The 19180-nt window shown below is 39.7% G+C and overlaps 1 protein-coding gene across 22 annotated transcripts in view; it reads left to right on the plus strand.

Moving 5' to 3' along the window:
• Btrc (beta-transducin repeat containing E3 ubiquitin protein ligase) overlaps positions 1-19180 on the plus strand; it is a 165735-nt gene that overhangs the window by 80824 nt on the left and 65731 nt on the right. For 13 of the 22 annotated variants that reach the window (XM_006231530.5, XM_006231538.5, XM_006231536.5 and 10 more), the window contains 1 exon segment: positions 7817-7894. The exons of the other annotated variants lie outside the window; for them this stretch is intronic. In XM_006231530.5, the coding sequence (XP_006231592.1) occupies positions 7817-7894 (78 nt within the window). 22 annotated transcript variants of the gene reach the window in all.

Below are 19180 nucleotides of genomic sequence, written 5' to 3' on the forward strand. Positions count from 1 at the left end.
AATAGGAACCTTCAATAAGCTTTTTTTTTTTTAAGATTTATTTATTTTATTTATATGAGTACACTGTCGCTGTCTTCAGACACACACACCGGAGGAGGGAATAGGATCCCATTACAGATGGTTGTGAGCCACCATGTGGTTGCTGGGAATTGAACTCAGGACCTCTGGAAGAGCAGTCAGTGTTCTTAACCGCTGAGACATCTCTCCAGCCCCCAATAAGCTTCTAAACTTACTTAACCCATACTTCTCCCCTTAGTCCCAGGAAAATTGATTATATTTTTTTCAAATGCAGACACACCCAGAGTGTTGGTGGGGTTTTGTCTTTAGAGATAGTATCTTACTCTGTAGCACTTGCTGCCTGGGACTTACTACTCAGATTAGGCTGCCCTTGAACTTTCAGTGATCCTCCTGCCTTTGCCTCCCAAATATTGGGAATTTTCTGGCCTACTGTGTGTGTGTGTGTGTGTGTGTGTGTGTGTGTGTGTATTTTGTCACATTTCACTGAAGAGTTTTTTTACTATTTTTTATGTAGTTAAATTACCTTTTAACCTTGTAAAAATAACTTTTGTTTTTGTAAATTGGAAATTGTGTATTTGGAGGTTAAAGTTGATGTGAAAAAGTGTTGCTCCAGTTACTAACTTAACTGGCCACATAGTCTTAGGTCCTTTTCTTCATATGTGTTTGCCATTCTACATGGCAGTGAACAGTTGGGTTCTGATTTTTTAATTGCTTATTTTGTGGTTGTGTGTACACGCACACATGTACAAGTGTGTACATGCCATGACGAATAAATATATGGAGGTCAGAGGACAACTCTTGGTTGGCTCTCTCCTGCCACCTTGTTGGATCTGGGAATTGACCTCTGGTCATCTATAATGGAATGTGTCTCCCCGATCAGCTGTCTCACAGGCCCGGGTTCTACCTTAAGAGGGTTCAGATCCAGTGTTGAAGGTTGCCAGAACTTACCTGCTTTGCTGAGATGATAGCTGAGTTACAGAGTCATTGGAATCATTCCAGTGAAAAGTGCAGCACTGGGGCTAGACTATGGCTTGGTGTTTGGGAGCATTCCGGCTGCTCTTCCAGAGGACCCGGCTGTGATTCCCAGCACCTCCTTGGTGGCACACAACCTTGTGTAACATCAGTCCACAAGAGCCAACAACCTTCATTGCCTCTCATGTCACCAGGCATAAGCATGCAGTCAAAACATTAAATACATAAGTAGTTTTTTAAAAAGCAAAAAAATAATAATAAAATAAAACCTAAAGCACAAGTCAAAGTTAAAAAATGTTACTTGTAGTTTTGAAACTTGTTATTTTGCTTCTGAGTGATGTCTTTCAAACTCACTCAGGCTACAGCCCATCATCCAATCTTAAAAAAATGCTGCATGCTCTCATGTCCGTCGTCCCCCACCCCCGCTTCCTGAATGCTGGGGTTAAAGGTGTGCACTCCACAGCTGACTGGGTCGTGTTTATTTGAGCATCTATTGACCCTGTTTTATGTAATCTGTTGAGCTGGAGAGAGAGCTATCATGGTGTTTAGGTGTCATTTGAGTCAAGATTTTTTTAATTACATTTAATTCCCACTCCCTCCCATTGTGTGTGTGTGTGTGTGTGTGTGTGTGTGTGTGTGTGTGTGTAGGCAGGAAATTAAATGTATAAATGTTGGGGTACTCAAATTAAGGTTATAAGACAGCTTGACTCTCTTCCTACACCAAAAAGGTCCCAGGAATTGAACTCTGATCATCAGCCTTGGTGACAGATGTCTTTCACTGGGCCTTCTCACCAAACTTGGAATTGAGAATTGAGGTTTTAAGGTTTTAATAGACAAAGAGATTAGGAAAGAAGGCTACTATTACACACAGGGGTGGGGGTACAGTTAGCAAAGGTGTGATATGCATATTTATAACTCCAGCACTTGGGAGGAGGAGATGTGAGGCCACCCTTGACCACATACTGAGTGCAGGGTCATCCTGACCTGTAGAACAAAACTGTCACAAAAGAGCCAAATATGATGACACATACCTGTAACCTTAGCATTCAGGTTGATGCAGGAGCATTGTCACACGTAGAGGCTGGCCTCAGTTAAATAGTGAGGCTCTGTCTGAGAGGAAGGAGGGGGACAGAGGAGGAAGAAGAGTAGAAGGAGAAAGGAAAAGAATAAAAGAAGATAGAAAAGTGATGAATGATAAATGATGTCATGTAAATGGTGTGGTGCTTTGTGGAGTTAAATTGGCCAGATTGCTAGGGTTGTAATGTATTGAGTTTGGGTCAGGTAAGTAGGTACCATAAAAGTCTTCATTCTTTGAGGCAGGATCTCTTTTCTATATAGCTCTGGCTGTCCTGGAACTTGCTATGTAGACAAGCTGGCCTTGAACTCATAGGTGTGCACCACAATGTCTGACTTATGTTTCTTGAGCTCCAGAATAGCCTTCTTAGCATGACGGTCCTGATCGTAGGTGTGGACTGTGTCGGGGTCAGATGGAAGCAGGGGTGTCTGAGCCGGTCGTGGTAAGCGATACTGTCTACCAGAGGAGAGGCAGAGGGAAGGTGGAGGTGGTCTTGAGTATATTAAAATAGAATCAAGGGAAGAAACTGCCATTGGAAACTCAGATATGCTGAAAGAAAAGAGTAATGAGTAAATAATGAAGGAAATAATGAGTAATGGGAACCTAAGTCTAGAAAGCCAGAAGGTAAGGAGCTGATCTGGAAATGGCAGGCATGGGTTAAGGAATACTTTAAATTTGGATGCGCTGATTTTGAGACAGTTTATCATCTGAGAGATCTTTGTGAGACAGAGTCTTACAGTTTATTCCAAGCTGGCCTTGAACTTGTAAGAGTCCACTCGCCTTACCTTTTTTTTTTTTTTTTTTTTTTTGGGTTCTTTTTTTCCGGAGCTGGGGACCGAACCCATCGCCTTACCTTCTTAAGTACTGGGATTGAAGGCATGTGCCACCATGCCATCTCTGAACTTTTTTTTTTTTTTGTGGTTACATTTTTATCAACAGTTATTTCTGAAGATATTTTCCAAGAAATGCATTTGAGATCTGACTGCATAATATCTCACCTTTATTGTCTTTATTAATATTTTTATCTTTTTATACTACCATCCCCTCTGTTATCAATATTATGTCTGTAGCCTGGGCTATATATCTGAGACCCTGTCTCAAAAAAACTACATTTCCCAAAACTAAACTTAAGTGAAAGTTACATCTCTTTTTAATTTTAAGCATTTAATCTAAGGTGAAAAGATACCTTTTGGGTTAATATAAAAGGTAAAAAGCTTATACAATCTTTAAATTTTTGTTTTTTAATATCTCTGTGTGCGTGCATGCGCGTGCGTGCGTGCGTGCGTGTGTGTGTGTGTGTGTGTGTGTAAAAGTGTGTACATGCTTCATGGCTTGTGTTTGGAGGTCAGATGACAAACTGGGAGTCAGTTCTCTCCCTCCACTGTGTGGTCCCTACGGATAGAACTCAGGTTGTCAGGAAGTCAGTGTCTTTTTATCTGTGATGCCATCTCACTTGCTGGCTCTAGAATCTTTTTCATAGTGCTATTGTTCACAGAATTTTGGAGGGGGGCTAGTTTTTGCTCAAGGACTCAAAATACATTGAACCTATTCTCTATTGTAATGAGGTGTTCTGGCTGTTGGAAGTAAATTATTTTCAGCAGTCATATTTGCTTAGGGTTTTGTGACAGGATGTAAGTTTCAGGTACTGAAGATGTAAATAAGTTTCTAGAGTTTTTAGACTGTGTACAGAATGCACAAAGCCCTGGATTTGATTCCTGGTCAGACTTGGTGGTATATATGACTGTCTCCAAGCACTGGGGCAATAGAGAGCAGAGGATCAGAGCTCAAAGTTATCTTTGTCTACATAACCAGTGGAGATGGGCTACATGAGACCTTGTCTCAAGAGGGAAAAAGGTCTCAGTAAAATATTGGGGATTCACCCCCAAAAGTTTTGACTTGCAATTCTCCTCCCACCCCTATTTTTAAAAGTATTTTAATCAGGTTTGACCTCTGGATTAGTTCTTTTTCTCCTCACTGACGGAATAACTGGTAGAAGCAGCTTAAATGAGGAGGCCCTTATTTCAGATCACAGTTTAGAGTCCATCATGACCAGGAAGGAAGAGAGCCCCTGGGGCCACTTAGTCTCTGACATCAGGAGCATGTTGTGAAGAGAAACAGGAAGCAGAGATCTTGGACTAGAAGCAGGGCTGAGCCCTCCTTCCCTGGCCCACCACTGCCAACCAGGCCTCTTCCACTGCTTCCACTCCCAGAGCAGTGCACCAGCTAGGGACCGGGCCAACGCACATGAGTGTGAGTGGCAACAAACAATAACAGCCCAGAGTTTACGTTTTTTAAGCATAATTTTCAGATGTATAGAAAATTGAAAGAATAGTACAAACAGTCCCTTTATATTCTTTACATATGTGTACCAAATGCTATGCTACCTCATTTTTATTATCTCTATACACATACACTCACATTGAACTATTTTTTCTGAACCATTCAAAAGTTAAAGACTTGCTATATAGTGTAAGATCAAAAGCAGGAAATTGACTGTGTAAAGAGATGGGCATGTCCCTGTCATAGAATAGAACTTGATAATGAAAAGAGGGAGCGTGGTAGCTCATACCTAGTAATACCTGGGGAGCCAGGACTGCTGTGAGCTCCAGACCAACCTGTGTGAGCCACAGTCGAGACTCTGTCTAAAATGAGAGTAGAAGAAAGGAAATACTGTTATAAAATAGTAGCCTGAGTAGATCTCAAAAATGTTATGATGTGCAGGGAAAAAAACAGATTCAAATGCTCATGTTTTATGAGTCCATTGTATGGCATTTTGGAAAAGTCAAAATTATTGAGCTAAAACAAAATAAGTGATTTTCAGTGGGAAGAAGTTTAACTGTAAAAATTTGAGGGAGTGGTAAAATTGTCAGAATGAATGTGAAATGTTGGGAAACATTCTAGAATTTAATATTAGCATATCTACAAAGTCTTTCTCGGATTTTTCCCCCAGTTGTTCAATACTGGCCTTTATGGGGGAAAAAAAACCTCAGATCACATATTAAAATTAGTAGTCTTTAGTTCCCTTTTAAGTAGGAACTATTATTTATTAACATTGGCCTTTTGTTGTTATTGAATTTTATAGGCTTCCCTTCATTTTGGGCTAGTCTGTTATCTTAATGAGTACATGGGAGCATTCGTGCACACAGGTACCCATGACCACTGCACTTATGTGTGGCTGTCACCTAACTCCCACCTTGTCGGAGACAGGGTGTCTTGTTCATTACTGTTGGACAGACTAGCTGGCCCACAAGCTTGTCTGCCTCCTATTTTGCAGGAGTGCTGAGATTAGAGAAGCTTTACATGAATTTGGGATTCAAACTTAGATCTCTAGGCTTGTATAGCAAACACTTTTACTATTTAGCCATCTCCCCAATCCAGAGTAGATGTTTCCTGTGTGGGGCAAGGAAACTAATTTCAAACGCGATGTGTTCATCCTAAATATGTTTGTTTATTTAGCTTTTTAATTTGTATGTGTGTAGGTGTTTTGCCTGCATGTATGTCAGTGTAGCCTGTGTGTGCCTGGTGCCTATGGAGGTCAGTAGAGGGCATTGGATCGTCTGGAACTGAAGCTCCAGACAATTGTGAGCTGCCATGTGGATGCTGGGAATTGAACCCTGGTCCTCAGGAACTACTTCTGCAAAGCTTCCTCTCTAAACCAAGACATATATTATTAGTATGTTATTTGCCAGATTTCTCCACTGTAGAGTTACTATTTTTTCTTAAGTATCTTATGGAGATACATTTGGAATTATGTAACAATTTTACTATTTATGAAAAGCTCATCTGCTAGTTTAGTAGCCTGCTAGTTTAGTAGCCTCTGGATGATTCTTGCCTGTGTCAACTAGTTACTCTTGAGTTTATTGACTGTAACTTAATTTGTTGACTAGAGCAGTTGGGTACCTTTCTTGTCCGGATTCCTTCTCACTAAGAGTGCAGATAGCGAGTACTTGGACTCTCCTGAGTATTGGTGGAGAGGTTTCTGAGGACCACCCAGGTGACATATTAGGCTCATGTGGCAATTTCATCATTCTTTGTTACTGTCAAGTTGGGAGTGATTATTCATCGCTAACTCACTGACACTCCACATTTCTCCTTCAATATTAGGTAACCAGTTCCTTGCCCCTTATATCCCAATCACTTGGCATTGCTACTGTTCTATTTAACAGTTGTACTGTATTTTTCATTCTTGGTTGGCTTTCTTTTAATAATGACTTGGCCAGAATAAATGTTTGGTTAACCCATTTAAAAAACAATACAAAACAAAACAAACAAAAAACAAAACCCAGCTCTAAACTAACAGTGTGTACAGATTTTTCCTCCTTTTTTCTTGTTAAGAATTCTTAACAATAGTACCTAGCCTTTAATCCCAGCACTCTGGCAGAGTTCTAGGCCAGCCAAGGCTGTGTAGTGAGAGAGACCGACCCTGTCTCAAAAACAACAGTGCCGGGTTTCCTCATTTGTAATGCTTTACAGCCATTAGCTCACCTATCTCCTCCTGAGTCGGTAAGCTCAAGAGTAACTAGTTGACACAGGTAAGAATCACTCAGAGGCTGCTCAACTAGCAGGCTACTAAACTAGCAGGTACATTTCTTATAAATTGTAGAATCTTTGCATAATTTCAAATTATTTTTTCTCCCAAAACTGAATATCTTCCATGTTGATTTACAACACAGTGGTGATTATATAATAATTTTATACATTATGAAATTTTCCAGGTAAATTTGTATGTTGGAAATGTGTAACTCCAGTTAAAATGTGGTGATTTTATATAATGTAACAAATCTGTCAGCTGTAAGCTCTAAACTGTTACTTTTATAGAGAATTCAAATAAATGTAATTGGGATTTTCTGTTTGTTTTGCAAATGGCTAACATTTGTAGTCCTTTGTTTGTTTGTTCATTTGTTTGTTTGTGAGGGTCTCGTTAGCAGACCAGGCTGGCCCTGAAACTTAAAACTCAAAAGATCCTCCTGCCTCTCTTCCAAGTGCTGGGATTACAGTACCAAACTCAGCCAGTTTTGAGCACATTTGAATCTGTTTTTAATTGAATTGCTTTTCTTCTGTATATAAAAATCCCATTGATGTTTTAGGATCTTGTAGCTACTATTTGAACTGATAGTGAAGAAAAATTGGGCTCTAATCTTAAAGCACAGGTTAAACACTAATTGTGTTAATAAGAACTATGCTCATTTTGTGCAAGAAAGAAAAGTAAAATATGAGATGAAAAAGTCCAGACCAGTATCAACCAACATTTAAAACAGTTGGAAACTAATTACTTAAAAGAGAATGTAATAGTTATAATTTAAGTTGTCATCAGCTAAATGTGGCCTGCGACTTTGACTGTCCTGGGACTCGCTCTGTAGACCAGGCAGGACTCAGAGATCCGCCTGCCTCTGCCTCCAAAGCTCTGGGGATTAAAGGCCTGCATCACTACCAGCCCAACACAGCCTAGGACTTTCTTAATATCCCAGTGTCAGAGTATGATAAACTAGACTTCTAGTCAGTGTGATCCTACTGGGTAGTGTTTAAGCAGACAGAATTCTTCCTCCCAGCCAGATCCCAACATAAATTTATTTATATACATGGGCATATGGTTTCCTTTACATGTGTGTATGTCTGTATGTATATAAATCTTCAAATGCATAAATATACATGGTATTCTAGCTTACAGAATTAGAAATGTAATGCAGTTTTCTCCCACAGAGTAAGATTGAAGATAATGAGAACTGAATTAAAGCTTACTTTCTTTCACAGAATTCCTCAGAGAGAGAAGACTGTAATAATGGCGAACCCCCTAGGAAGATAATACCAGAGAAGAATTCACTTAGACAGGTATGAAATTCAGTCTTACTTAAAATAAAAAGCTTTTAAAAAAATACCAAAAAACAAAAGACAGGAAGCCCTTGACTGTTGTTCTTAAAAATTGGAGTTTAAATCAAGAGCCCAGTGTTCTGAAGTTGGTCTGGCCAATGGTCATCAATTTCAGTCAGGTAACGATATCTGATAGTCAGAATACATATTCAATATTTAAATTAAAGCAAAGAGGTCTTGCTTAGGCAAGATGACCTTAAGTGCTTCATAGAATGGACATGGAATAGTTAACACTAATATTTACTTCCCAGTAAGAATTGTTTATACATTTTAATTTTAATAAAAAAAATTCTGAGACAGGGTCTCATTAAATAGTCCAGACTAGAAGATTTGGTGTCACAGGCCTCCTGCCTCAGCATCCTGAGTGCTGGAATTACAAGCCTGGACCTCATTCCCGGCTAAGGTTCGTCATACATTTAAATAACAACAACAGAACGAACAGAGTGGGTGGGCTTCCTCTGTTTGGATTTGTTTAATTTGTTTAGCCCCACCCCACCCCCCAAGTGAAGTCTACTATTGAGATTACTTTAAAACTCTTTCTGTGGGACTGGAGAAATGCTTCAGTGCTTAAAGTACTCGCCATGGAAGCATGAGGGCCAGAGTTGAGGTCCCCAGGACCCAGAGTGTGGCAGGCCACTTGTAATCCAGCACTGCAAAGGGATTACAAGGGATCCCAGGAGAGATTGGCAATGAACGAGGTACAGTGGTTGAGAACCTCCACATCCATGCACACGTGTACATCCATACTCACATGTTTGCATAGCACAGGCATAGGGGAGAAAAAAGAGAGAATATAAACCCCTTTTTCTCAGGACTCTGTGCCCTGCTTTCCAGAGGTAACTTGTGAACTTGTGAAAGTTCAATCTCATATTTTTTTTCATTAAAATATCCAAAATAGTGAATGAAAAAAAATGTCCTCACCACCTGTAAAAACCTGTAATACCTTCATAATGTTTTAGAGAGACAGAACAAGTCACTAAGTTGCTTATTTATTAAATTATTATAGCTAGAAAATAAGTGTTACCTAATCATTTTTAGTATAAAATTGTATAGAATGGTAGCAGTACAGATAATTTTAATTGGTTGTGTCTATGGCCTTTGTTCTAGGACATAGAGCAGTGATGTGGTGTGTGTTGGGTACCCACAATGAGCATATTTATTTCATTTAATCCTGCAATAGCCCTGCTGAGCTGGTAGATTTGATTCGGTTTCCAGTTTACTGATGAACAAATGGAGCCCTGAAGAGGTTAGACTCGACCAGAGCTGCTCGTTGATTTGGAACTCAGATCCTACTATTTCCCAACAATCCTCCTTCTGCCTCAGGGTCTGGTTTTCATAGCTTTAACCTACTGGGAAAGTATGTGAAAACATGCCCCAATCATTTTTTATTTATCATATGTTAACTCCTTTTCAGGTAGGCGTTTTCCCATTTTTTTTAATAGAAATCATTGTTTTAAATAGAACTGAGTCAATACAGGAAGCTTTCAAAACAAACAGAGTGATGTCGAGCCGATTAGTTTTAATTATTGGGAGATAGACACCAGATCTGTGTGCGAAATCAATAGAACAATATTGAGTAAGGTAAACTTGGAGATGGAAACTCTCGGTCCACTACACAGAAGCAACTGTCAAAAAACTATGACACAACAAAAAGTTTTGGCAACTTTATTTAAGCTAACAAACGAATTTTCACTCTGCAAAGTTATAAATTAATTTTAATAGGCTGATCCAGATGGTCCATTTGGAAAATGGATAGACTGATCTGTTGAAAATTAAACTAAATGTATCTCTCTCATACTTCAAACTGAAGCAAGAGAGAAAACCATGCCTATTAGGCCCAGCACATACAGACGGACCAGCAGGTCACGTGGGCTAATCTGATTCATTTTATAATAAATGTGCACATTATTGAATCATCTTCTACTTGCAGGATCTGTTGTGTACAGTGCTTAGAAGAAAGTTGATGCTTTTCCTCATGGCTAGTTTAGCAGGCTCACTTCACCCTCTCTCTACTTTAATTACCCCACCCCCCAGTTTCTCCAGAATGATTTTTCTAATATCTGTCATTCAGTGTTGAGATCCAAGCTCTGGAGATTAATTAGGTCATGAGGCTTTCCCCTCCTTTCTTTGTAAAGGGTTTTATCTCCATTCTCTTTGTGAAGAGCATGAACTCGGTGTTCTTGGAAAGAGAAATGGCCTTTAGAATTCGGGAAGTAGGGGATCCTCCTGGGGCCATCAGAGCCTTTTAGCTTCTGGGTGTTTTAACAGCCCCATGAATGCAGATTTGTAAATTTATTGCAGTGCCATCTGGTTTTTTGCTCGAACCAGATTACTGTTGGCTTGTGTCTGTCTATTGTGGTGGTCACTCCCTAGGAGCTTGCCCTCTCAATCTTGGGGAAGAGTGATGAATAGCAGGGGTCAATGGAAGCGGGTCACAGGGCAGCTGTCCGGGACTGCCCTGAACTTGATTACCCCGCTGCTGATTTTTTTAAGGTAGTACATAATACACAAGCTGTTTAAACTCCTCTTTTTCTCTGTTGCATTTGACAATAAGGAAATGACATGTGCTATTTTGTCTGTCTGTTCTTGAGATCTATAGACAAAAAGATGTCAAGGCCTGCCTAAAGTGAGTGTGGCTTCATGGGGTCAGTCTCTTAAGTTGAAATTCATCTGCACATATTTCTAATAAGTTTTCAGAAATCTCTTACCTTTAAATATAAAAAATTCACTTGAGTTCTAACAACCTAATATTGTTATAACTAAATTCTATAGTTTATATAAAGGATTGCTATTGTTGATGGGACATGGCTACTAAATGGTAATTTGAAAAGCTGTTTTAATATTGGAGGAGCTGAATGAAGGGTTATCGCTATAATTCTTACAGACATTAAAAGAATAATGGAATATCAATATAAATATAAATAACTTTATGCCAAAAATTGACTAGATAAAATGGGCAGATTCTTTGAAAAACAACTCACAAGACTAATACAAGGTAAAGGTTATATCTGTTAAATATAACGTTTTTCTTATCACAATATTTATACAGTTTCACTGGTGACTTAAAACATTTTAAACAGATAAAATGGCAATCTTGTAGTGTAAACCCCCTCTTAAAACACAAAAGGAAAGAATACTTTTTGCCATAATAGCACTTAAAAACCTTAATGAACAAATTACCAAACGTAGTGAAGGAGAAAGATAGAGATACAACTCCTTCTGTCATCATTTGGCATTAAGTGTGAACTTTAAAAAAATACGTATAGACACTAAGGGAACCACGGCCTCTTTGTTACAGTTTTTCTACCATGTGCGATGGAGGCAAAGGACGGCGAGGCTTCTGAGCTGTGTGGAAACAGAGCATTGCAACTTTTCTTTGCTCACATTAGAGCTAATAGGATCTGTCAGCTCCCCCTTTCTCTGTAATTGAGTAAATTGTGGCTTTTGCCTAATTCTTCTCCTGTCCTCCACCCCCTTTGTGCGTGTCCACTTACCATCCTGAGAACGTGGGCAGTGATAAATAAAGCATTGAGTGGAGCTCTCGCAACTCTTTGAAAGCAGCGTGATGCCAGCCCTCTAGTTATATTTCTTTAAGTGTTTACATTTTCCTGTATTCTTTCTCTTCTGTAGCTGGAACCCTGGGGATGCAAAGCCATGAGAGAGGCCAAGAAGCTAACAAAGTAGCTGTCTCCCTTGTTAGCTTGTTCCTTTATTCCTTAAAAACAAGATAAAAACCATCTGGCTCAGGGCATTACATTTTCCTCCCCTGTGCACCTCTATAGATGGAGACTTCACCTGCAGTGAGGGTTTACATTGATGAGGGAGGGAGCAGTAATTCAAGCTCCCATCCTCTTCAAGGATACTTTGCAGTCTTTAAAGGTGCTGACCCACTGGGTCAAACTGTCAAGGGAGGATAAAAAAGCATCTTCATCCCAGGAGGTAACAGCTGCCAGGTTTTCAACACCTTGCACACTGCTGGAAAGAAAAACTGTCACAATTGTCAGCTGAAAGAAAAACTAGTCTGTTGTCATCCTCTGTTAATGACTGGGCCTTACAAAAGGAACTACATAAGTCTTTTGGATGGAGTACGTAACTGTTTTCCTTGCCTGAGATTTTCTTTTCCCCTGATAAAAAATCCCTACATTGTTCTGACATCAGCATTATGGAACAGCATTAAAAGAGCCAATGAAAGTGCGAGGCCTTGGCTCGTTTCTACAGTTGGGCAAGTAGGAGGAAGATGCACATCACGGGCGCAGAAATGTCTGTTGACAAGACAGCAGCAGTTCATAGGCAGCAGCAGCAGTTCATAGGCAGCGGCTGGAGAAGACGCCAGGCTCTGCCTTTGGAGGACTGTGTGTTTCAGGCAGCAGCCAGGTGGGGGGACACCACGAAGTTGCTTTTTCAGGAGTCACTTCTTTCTAAAAGCATGAAAGGAATCAAACCCCACAGAATTCATTCCTCTACCAGCTGCAGTGTTGTGTATGATGGCGCTCTCTTCTTTCTGACTTGATTGATGAGGGGGAAAGGTTTAATGAAGCCCCTGCTATCAGGCAGGCAGTTTTTCCTTCTGTTTGTTTTAGGTTAGTCATTTTAATTGTATTGAGTAATTAGAAGGTACACACAGCCAAGGGAGCTTTGTTCTGATAATTGCTCAAGAAAACCCGTTCCCTATCCTCTGTTGCTTTGTGTTAAGACACTTCTCCCTCTAGTGGCAAGAGTAAGCGCTTTGGCTTGGCAGTAGGCAAGGTGTAATTGTAACATGACAAACTATGCTTAAGGGACTCTCTTGTAAATACTTTAGGGTTCAGCATTATGTCTTTATATATGTGTGCTTTACCCTTTGAAACTTCCCACCTCCTCTCTCTTCTTCCTGAAGTGCTTTGGGCTTTGGATTAAAAAAAAAAAAAAAAACACAAAATTGCCTGGGATGCTTGCTTATTAAAAAAAAGAACAACTAACCACAGTGCATTCTGGGTAATGTTTTGCAGCTTGACTTAATTTTAGTCATCTGTTTTAATTACCTATTTATAAAAATGCTTTTGCATTTGTAGACATTATTTAATACTTTGGAAGAATCACCTCATTTGAAATAAATAAATAAAGAGTACATATTTTAAATAGTCTATGTAAAAGATCCTAAAGGTAATTAATGTAGGTCTCTTAAGTAAGACAAAAGTGATCTTTCTGAATCTGATGAAGTGATTTGTTTATATAACTTACCACTTCTGCTGGATTCTTCAGAGCCTAATAACATTTTTTAGGGGGCTAGGGGAGCAAACAAACAAACAACAACAAAAAACATGGTTGGCAATTTGTGTCTAGCTACAAAAATCCTTCTTCAAAGAGAAGCAATTTAATAACCAGCTCTCTTAAAATTACTTTGAGAAAAGAAGATCGTATGGGGGTTAGTGCTTTGTTTTATTTTTATTTCAGTGTAATCATTCTTTGATAAATTGTGTAATCACTGACTTAGTAGAAAACATATTATTGAACTCCTGGGTTGTAATGACCATAAAAAGTGTATTTTCATATAGAGAGTTGAGATACTGTGAATAAATTATAAAGGAAATAGCTTATATGCTGGTCAAAGTCCATATGGACTCAATTCATTTTGTGTTCGATGCTTAATCTAGATGCACCATTTTTAAAAAAGAAAGAGGAAAGGGGGATAAAAAGCCTATTGTGCCCAGCTGCACACATTCTAAAAAACTAAAAACTGTCCTTTGAACAACATGAAAGGGAATCAGTTAGAGCAGTGGTTCTCAGTGCGTGTTCTCGGCCCCTTTTGGGGTTGGTAGAGCCTTTCACAGGGCCCGCATATCAGAGATCCTGCATATCAGATATTTGCATTACAATTCATAACAGTAGCAAAATGACAGTTATGAAGTAGCAACAAAAATAATCATATGGCTTGGGGTCACCACAACATGTATTAAAGGGTCACCGCATCAGGAAAGTTGGGAAACACTGCATTAGAGCTTTGTGTCGTGAGTGGCATTCAGCACCACCTGGGTGGCATTTGGCAGGCCCAGTTCCAGCTTCTCTGGAATTGTTTTGTACTTTGAGTTTTCTAGCCCATATTCTTGCCTGGGACATGATTTGATGTTACTATGTATCTAAAGGTCCCTGTTTGCCCACCACACCCCAGTCACTAAACATTTTCATTATACTTTACCTTGTTTTGCTATAGGGCTGTTGAACAGATTTCTTAAACAGCCCTTCCCAAGGTTAAAAGAATGCAGCCTGGTAACAAGTTTGTGTCATTTTAAATATATACCTTCTAGTAAATAAGGAGAGACCTGGCAATCAATCCCTTTTAGTGTGTTATATGTTTCACCTGACAACTAACCCTTCTATTGATTAGCCGTTACTTTGTTAGATAATCCTATGTCATTGAATCCATTGTAAAAAATTAAACTCTTTAAAATGTTTTACCCTAGCAGCAGTGTGAAAATTGAAAACTTGTTCAGAATTACAGCCTGCTTTCACAAAGAAGGTAGTTTTCAGCCAGGCATCTTACTGGTTTATGCTTATGTTCTTTATATGCAATATAAAAACGTATTAAAGTACTCCAACGCACAGCTCTCTGCCTCTGGTTCAGCAGTGAAGCTGCCTTTCAGATGTTGCATGGGGACAGCCTAGCTTGCCTGCAGCTATCATATTCACTGGTTTGGTTCATAGTGGAAGGAATCTTACAGTAATAAAGTATTGTTTGAGGCTTTTTACTACAGAGTGGTCAAAAGACTGACACATTTTAGCTGCTGTTTCCTTGGAGGATAAGCAAAGTCATGTACCCACTTTACAGATGGATTGTCAAAAAAACAAGTCTGTATCCCTAGCGACTCTCTGCTGGAGTAGGTTTTCTGATGCTACCTGATGTTCCTTCCCCTAGGCATGAAGGAGAGGGAAGTTTGAATGAAATAAATCATTCTAGCTCTCATGAGTTTCTTTGTTTTGTTCTTTAAGACAGGGTCCTGGTTGGCCTGGAATTTACCTTGAAGTTCAGGCTGGCCTTGAACTTGAAACAGTCCTCTGCCTCAGCCTTTGACTTCTGTCATTTCAGGTATGAGGCACCATACCCAGATCCCTCCTCTATAACTTTAAAAATACCTACATTTATTTTGTGTGTACATGCATGTGTGCACCTACAATAATGCAGCACACAGGTGGAGATCACAGGCCTGGACCCTGTCTCCTGGGCTCCTCTCACAAGAACTCAGGTTGTTGTGCTTGGTGGCAGGCACTCTCACCCACCAAGCCATCTTAGTGGTCTACTCTAAAACCTTGTTAAAGCTTGTCCCTTGTTTTGCCCTGTGCTCAGCCTTTAAGCTATATACCAGGCCTCATAATTTTATTTTTATGAATAAAGACTCTGATTTCTTCTTTCTTGATTGCTTTTAGTCATATTCTTGCTTTATGTTTAATAACTTCGACCTTCAAAATATGTTGAATTGATGTGATAAAACATCTTTTCCTTGTTCCCAGTTTTGTGGGGTGAGGGCAGGGGTGATAGTGTTAAATCATTGATCATCAAGCACAGTGCTAGTTAGGTGTTCTAGATATCCATTATGAGATTAAACAGTTTACCTTTGATTCCAAGGCGTTAGACTTTAAAAGAAAAATATATAAATAGGTGTTTAATTCAGTTAAAGATTTTTAAAAAGATAAGTATGTGCATATATGTGTTTGATAAGTGTGTGCACATGGGTACAGGTGCTCTCAGAGACCAGAGGCATTGGATCTCTTGGACCTGCACTTATAGGCAGTTGTGAGCCTCCCAATATGGGAACTGGGAACTGAGGTCAAGTAGTCTCTGAGAGCACTTTTAACTGCTGAGTTATCTCTCCAGCCCCAAATTAAACACTTCTAAAAATTGGAAATGTTATCTGTAGCCCTGCCCCCTTATTCTGCTAATACTTGAGTTGACTTTATTAAGAATTTTTCTCTCAGCTGGGTGGTGATGTCATACGTTTTTAATCCTTGGGAGGCAGAGGCAGTCAGATAGATCTCTTTGAGTTAGAGGCCAACCTGGTCTACAGAGTGAGTTCCAGGACAGCCAGAACTACACAGTGAAATCATGTCTCAAAAAACAAACAAAGAAGTTCTCTCTGTGCACGTAAGAGATGTTGGTCTGGGAGTTGGGGATTTAGCTCAGTGGTAGAGCACTTGCCTAGCAAGCGCAAGGCCCTGGGTTCGGTCCCCAGCTCCGAAAAAAAAAAAAAAAAAAAAAAGAGAGAGAGAGAGAGATGTTGGTCTGAAGTTTTTTCTTTTTAGCGTCTTTGGTAGAGTTTGGTGTCAGACTTATGCTGGTCTTGTAAACTGAGTTGGGAGGTATTGTTCTCTTTCATGTCATGAAGACATTTATGTATGATCCTACTGTTCTTTTTCAAAACTTAATAGAATTCACCACTGAAAATGTTTGGATCACTTTATAGCAGTCTCAGTCTCTTTAGCATGTACAGTTATTTGGATTCTTAGTTTGGATTATGTAATTTTGGACAATTTATATATTTCATGCCCTATTGGTTATTTGTTGACTTGTTTTCTTTGGTTTTGGTTAGTTTTTTAAATATTTACTTTGTTTATATTTTTAATTATGTGAATGTGCATAGGTCTGGAGGCTTACACGTGTACAGGCAATTAACCGCAGAGGTCATAAGAAGACATTGGATCCCATGGAGCTTGTGAGCCACATAGTGTGGATACTGGGAACCCATCGTGGGCCCTCTACACAAGTAGAGTGTGCTCTAACCACTGAACCATCTCTGCGGCCTCCTGGGTGTGGTTTCTCAAGGCAGGATCTCAGGCACTGAGCTCTTGATCCTGCTGCTTCCTCTCCTCATGGACTTGCAGGCTCACGTGCACCACATTTGTTTTGAGCAAGCATCTCATTCCAGGCTGACCTCACATGTAACCCTTCTGCACGTCTCCTCCTTCCCTGCTTTCCTTCTTCCTTCAGAAAGTCTCACTCTGTAGACTCTGCTGCCTAGAACACACTGTGTAGTCAGTCATTAGCGGCCTAAACCTGAGCCATCTTCCTGGTCAGCCTCCTTAAATATATTTTGATGCTCAGTTTGTTCCACATTGGCTGAGAGCCTCTTTAACTGTGATTTTGACTCATGTCCATCATTCTGAGTATTTCCAGATTCATCTTACATCTTACATTTTTCTTAAAAAAAAAAAAGTGTGTGTTTGTGTGTGTGTGTCTGTCTGTGTGTGTCTGTGTGCGTGTGCACCCCCCATTGGTATATATGCCTGTGGATTTAATGTGGAGGCAAGAAGAGGGCCTCAGATTCCCTGGAGCTGGAGTTTCAGGCTTGACTTAGAGGTTTACACTACCATACCTGTCTCACGTTAGATTTTTCCTCCTCCAGCAAAAATTCCCCATCTGTTTACTCATTCTGATCAATATCTTTCATTTAGTCATTTCATTGAACAAATTATTATTAAAGACCTCTTTAGTGCTAACCCCAAGTTGACTACTTTTTGTATTCTTCTCGACTGTTCTACAAGTGTGATGATGTTATATTATGTGATGGGTAGTGTAAATGTTTCATTGTACACTCTGAATTCTGCCTCTGATTAAAATACCAACAACTCAGTGTGACTGTGGAGCCTTGACCTTATATCTAAAAATGATGGCTGTATTTCTGTTTTAGCCATATGCCTAAAGCAGACCCCTTAGACCTAGACCATCTTGTTTGCCTCAGCTCCTGGTCTTGCTCCATGTCTCAGGTCTTTTCTGAATCCGTCTCTAACCCTCTCAAGAAGTAGGAATCAAAGCCTAGATGCTTACCTATTCTCATGGCACACGCTGGAGTCTTGGCTCAGATCCCTTCGCCGCCCAGCTGTTCTTTCCAGTGGAATTCTCAGTCTCCCTTAATGTATGTTGTTTGGGGGTTAAACATGGATTTGAGGAGAATTTAAATGTATTTCTGAGACCTTCTTTTCCCTGGTTCTCTTCTCTGTGGATTTCTCTTCTCAATTGCCACTCACTGTGGCGGTTCTGAACTCTGTCCTTTGATAGTTCAGCCTAACACACTGAGGCTTCCTAAGTTGTATTCACCTTTACCGTGCCCTGGGGACTCTTGAGAGCTTCTGGGGAAACAAAACTCACATCTCACCAGTGTGGTTCTTTTTCATTCCTCCACCCCACCCCACGCCCCAGCCCCTGCCTTTCCACCCATTTTGCCAATCTTCAGGGCACTTTACTTTAGGTAAAGCTATTATCCCAAAGAAAGTTAATTCATTGTAACATTTCTGCCATTGCTAGAAACTGAGTTCTTTTGTTGTGTTCGTCGAGCCTTGTTTCCTTGCCCACACCTCCCTCAATCTATTTCCCAAGTCCTGGAATTACAAGCACAGCCTACCAACTATCCCAAAAGAACCAGGAGTCTTTTAGTTTACTTGTTAAATGTTGGTTAATTCATGTGTATTTTTAAAAAATAAATTATAAGAATAATTTTAATGGGGACCTGAGAGTTTTAGGGGTTAAGATTACTTGATGATCTTGGAGAGGGCCCAGGTTCAGTTCCCAGCACCCACATGAAGATTTGCGGTTGTCTAAAGCTCTAGCTGCGGGGTTCTGGTATGTCCTTCTAGTGTCTTCAGGCAAAGGCACACACACATGCAGGCAGAACAATCATACACAGAAAAGAAAAGATTTTAAAGTACTTTTAATATATGTTGAAATTATTTCAATTAAAACAAAATGTTTCAACTTGATTTTTAACAAAAAACTAATTTCATAATATTGATAGGAAGGGCCAGATGAAAAAGTTTTTTTCCTACCAACTTTTGAGAAATAATAATAGTTGGCCAAAAAAATTAAATTCTGTTTATGCTTTTGTAAACAAACAAGTGGGTGAATAAAAGTGTGGAAAGACACCACAACTCTTCCCTCTAGAAAGATTCCAATTTATAAAAATGTGGAAGGAAAAGGAAGCTTAGGATTGACAGAGTACTAGAGTAAAAATTACTATAGACAAGCTCCTTCAGAGGATACTAGAATTAGCAGGTAAACTTAAAGTAGAAACTTTGTGTACTCTCTAATTATTTTCTCCACTGTATTTGATAATTGCCAAAGGGGAAAATTACACATTCACAGTGGAGCCGTTGATTGAGATAGGTATCACCAGAGCTGTTAGCATGCCTTGGCTTGATGCCCTGAGAAGGACAGGCCTGTCATCTCACTTGTATCCTTCAAATAATGACCCCATTTTGATCATGAGTTGAGGGAGAGCCTAT

This window comes from Rattus norvegicus, chromosome 1, assembly GCF_036323735.1.
Source record: "Rattus norvegicus strain BN/NHsdMcwi chromosome 1, GRCr8, whole genome shotgun sequence".
NCBI lineage: Eukaryota > Metazoa > Chordata > Mammalia > Rodentia > Muridae > Rattus > Rattus norvegicus.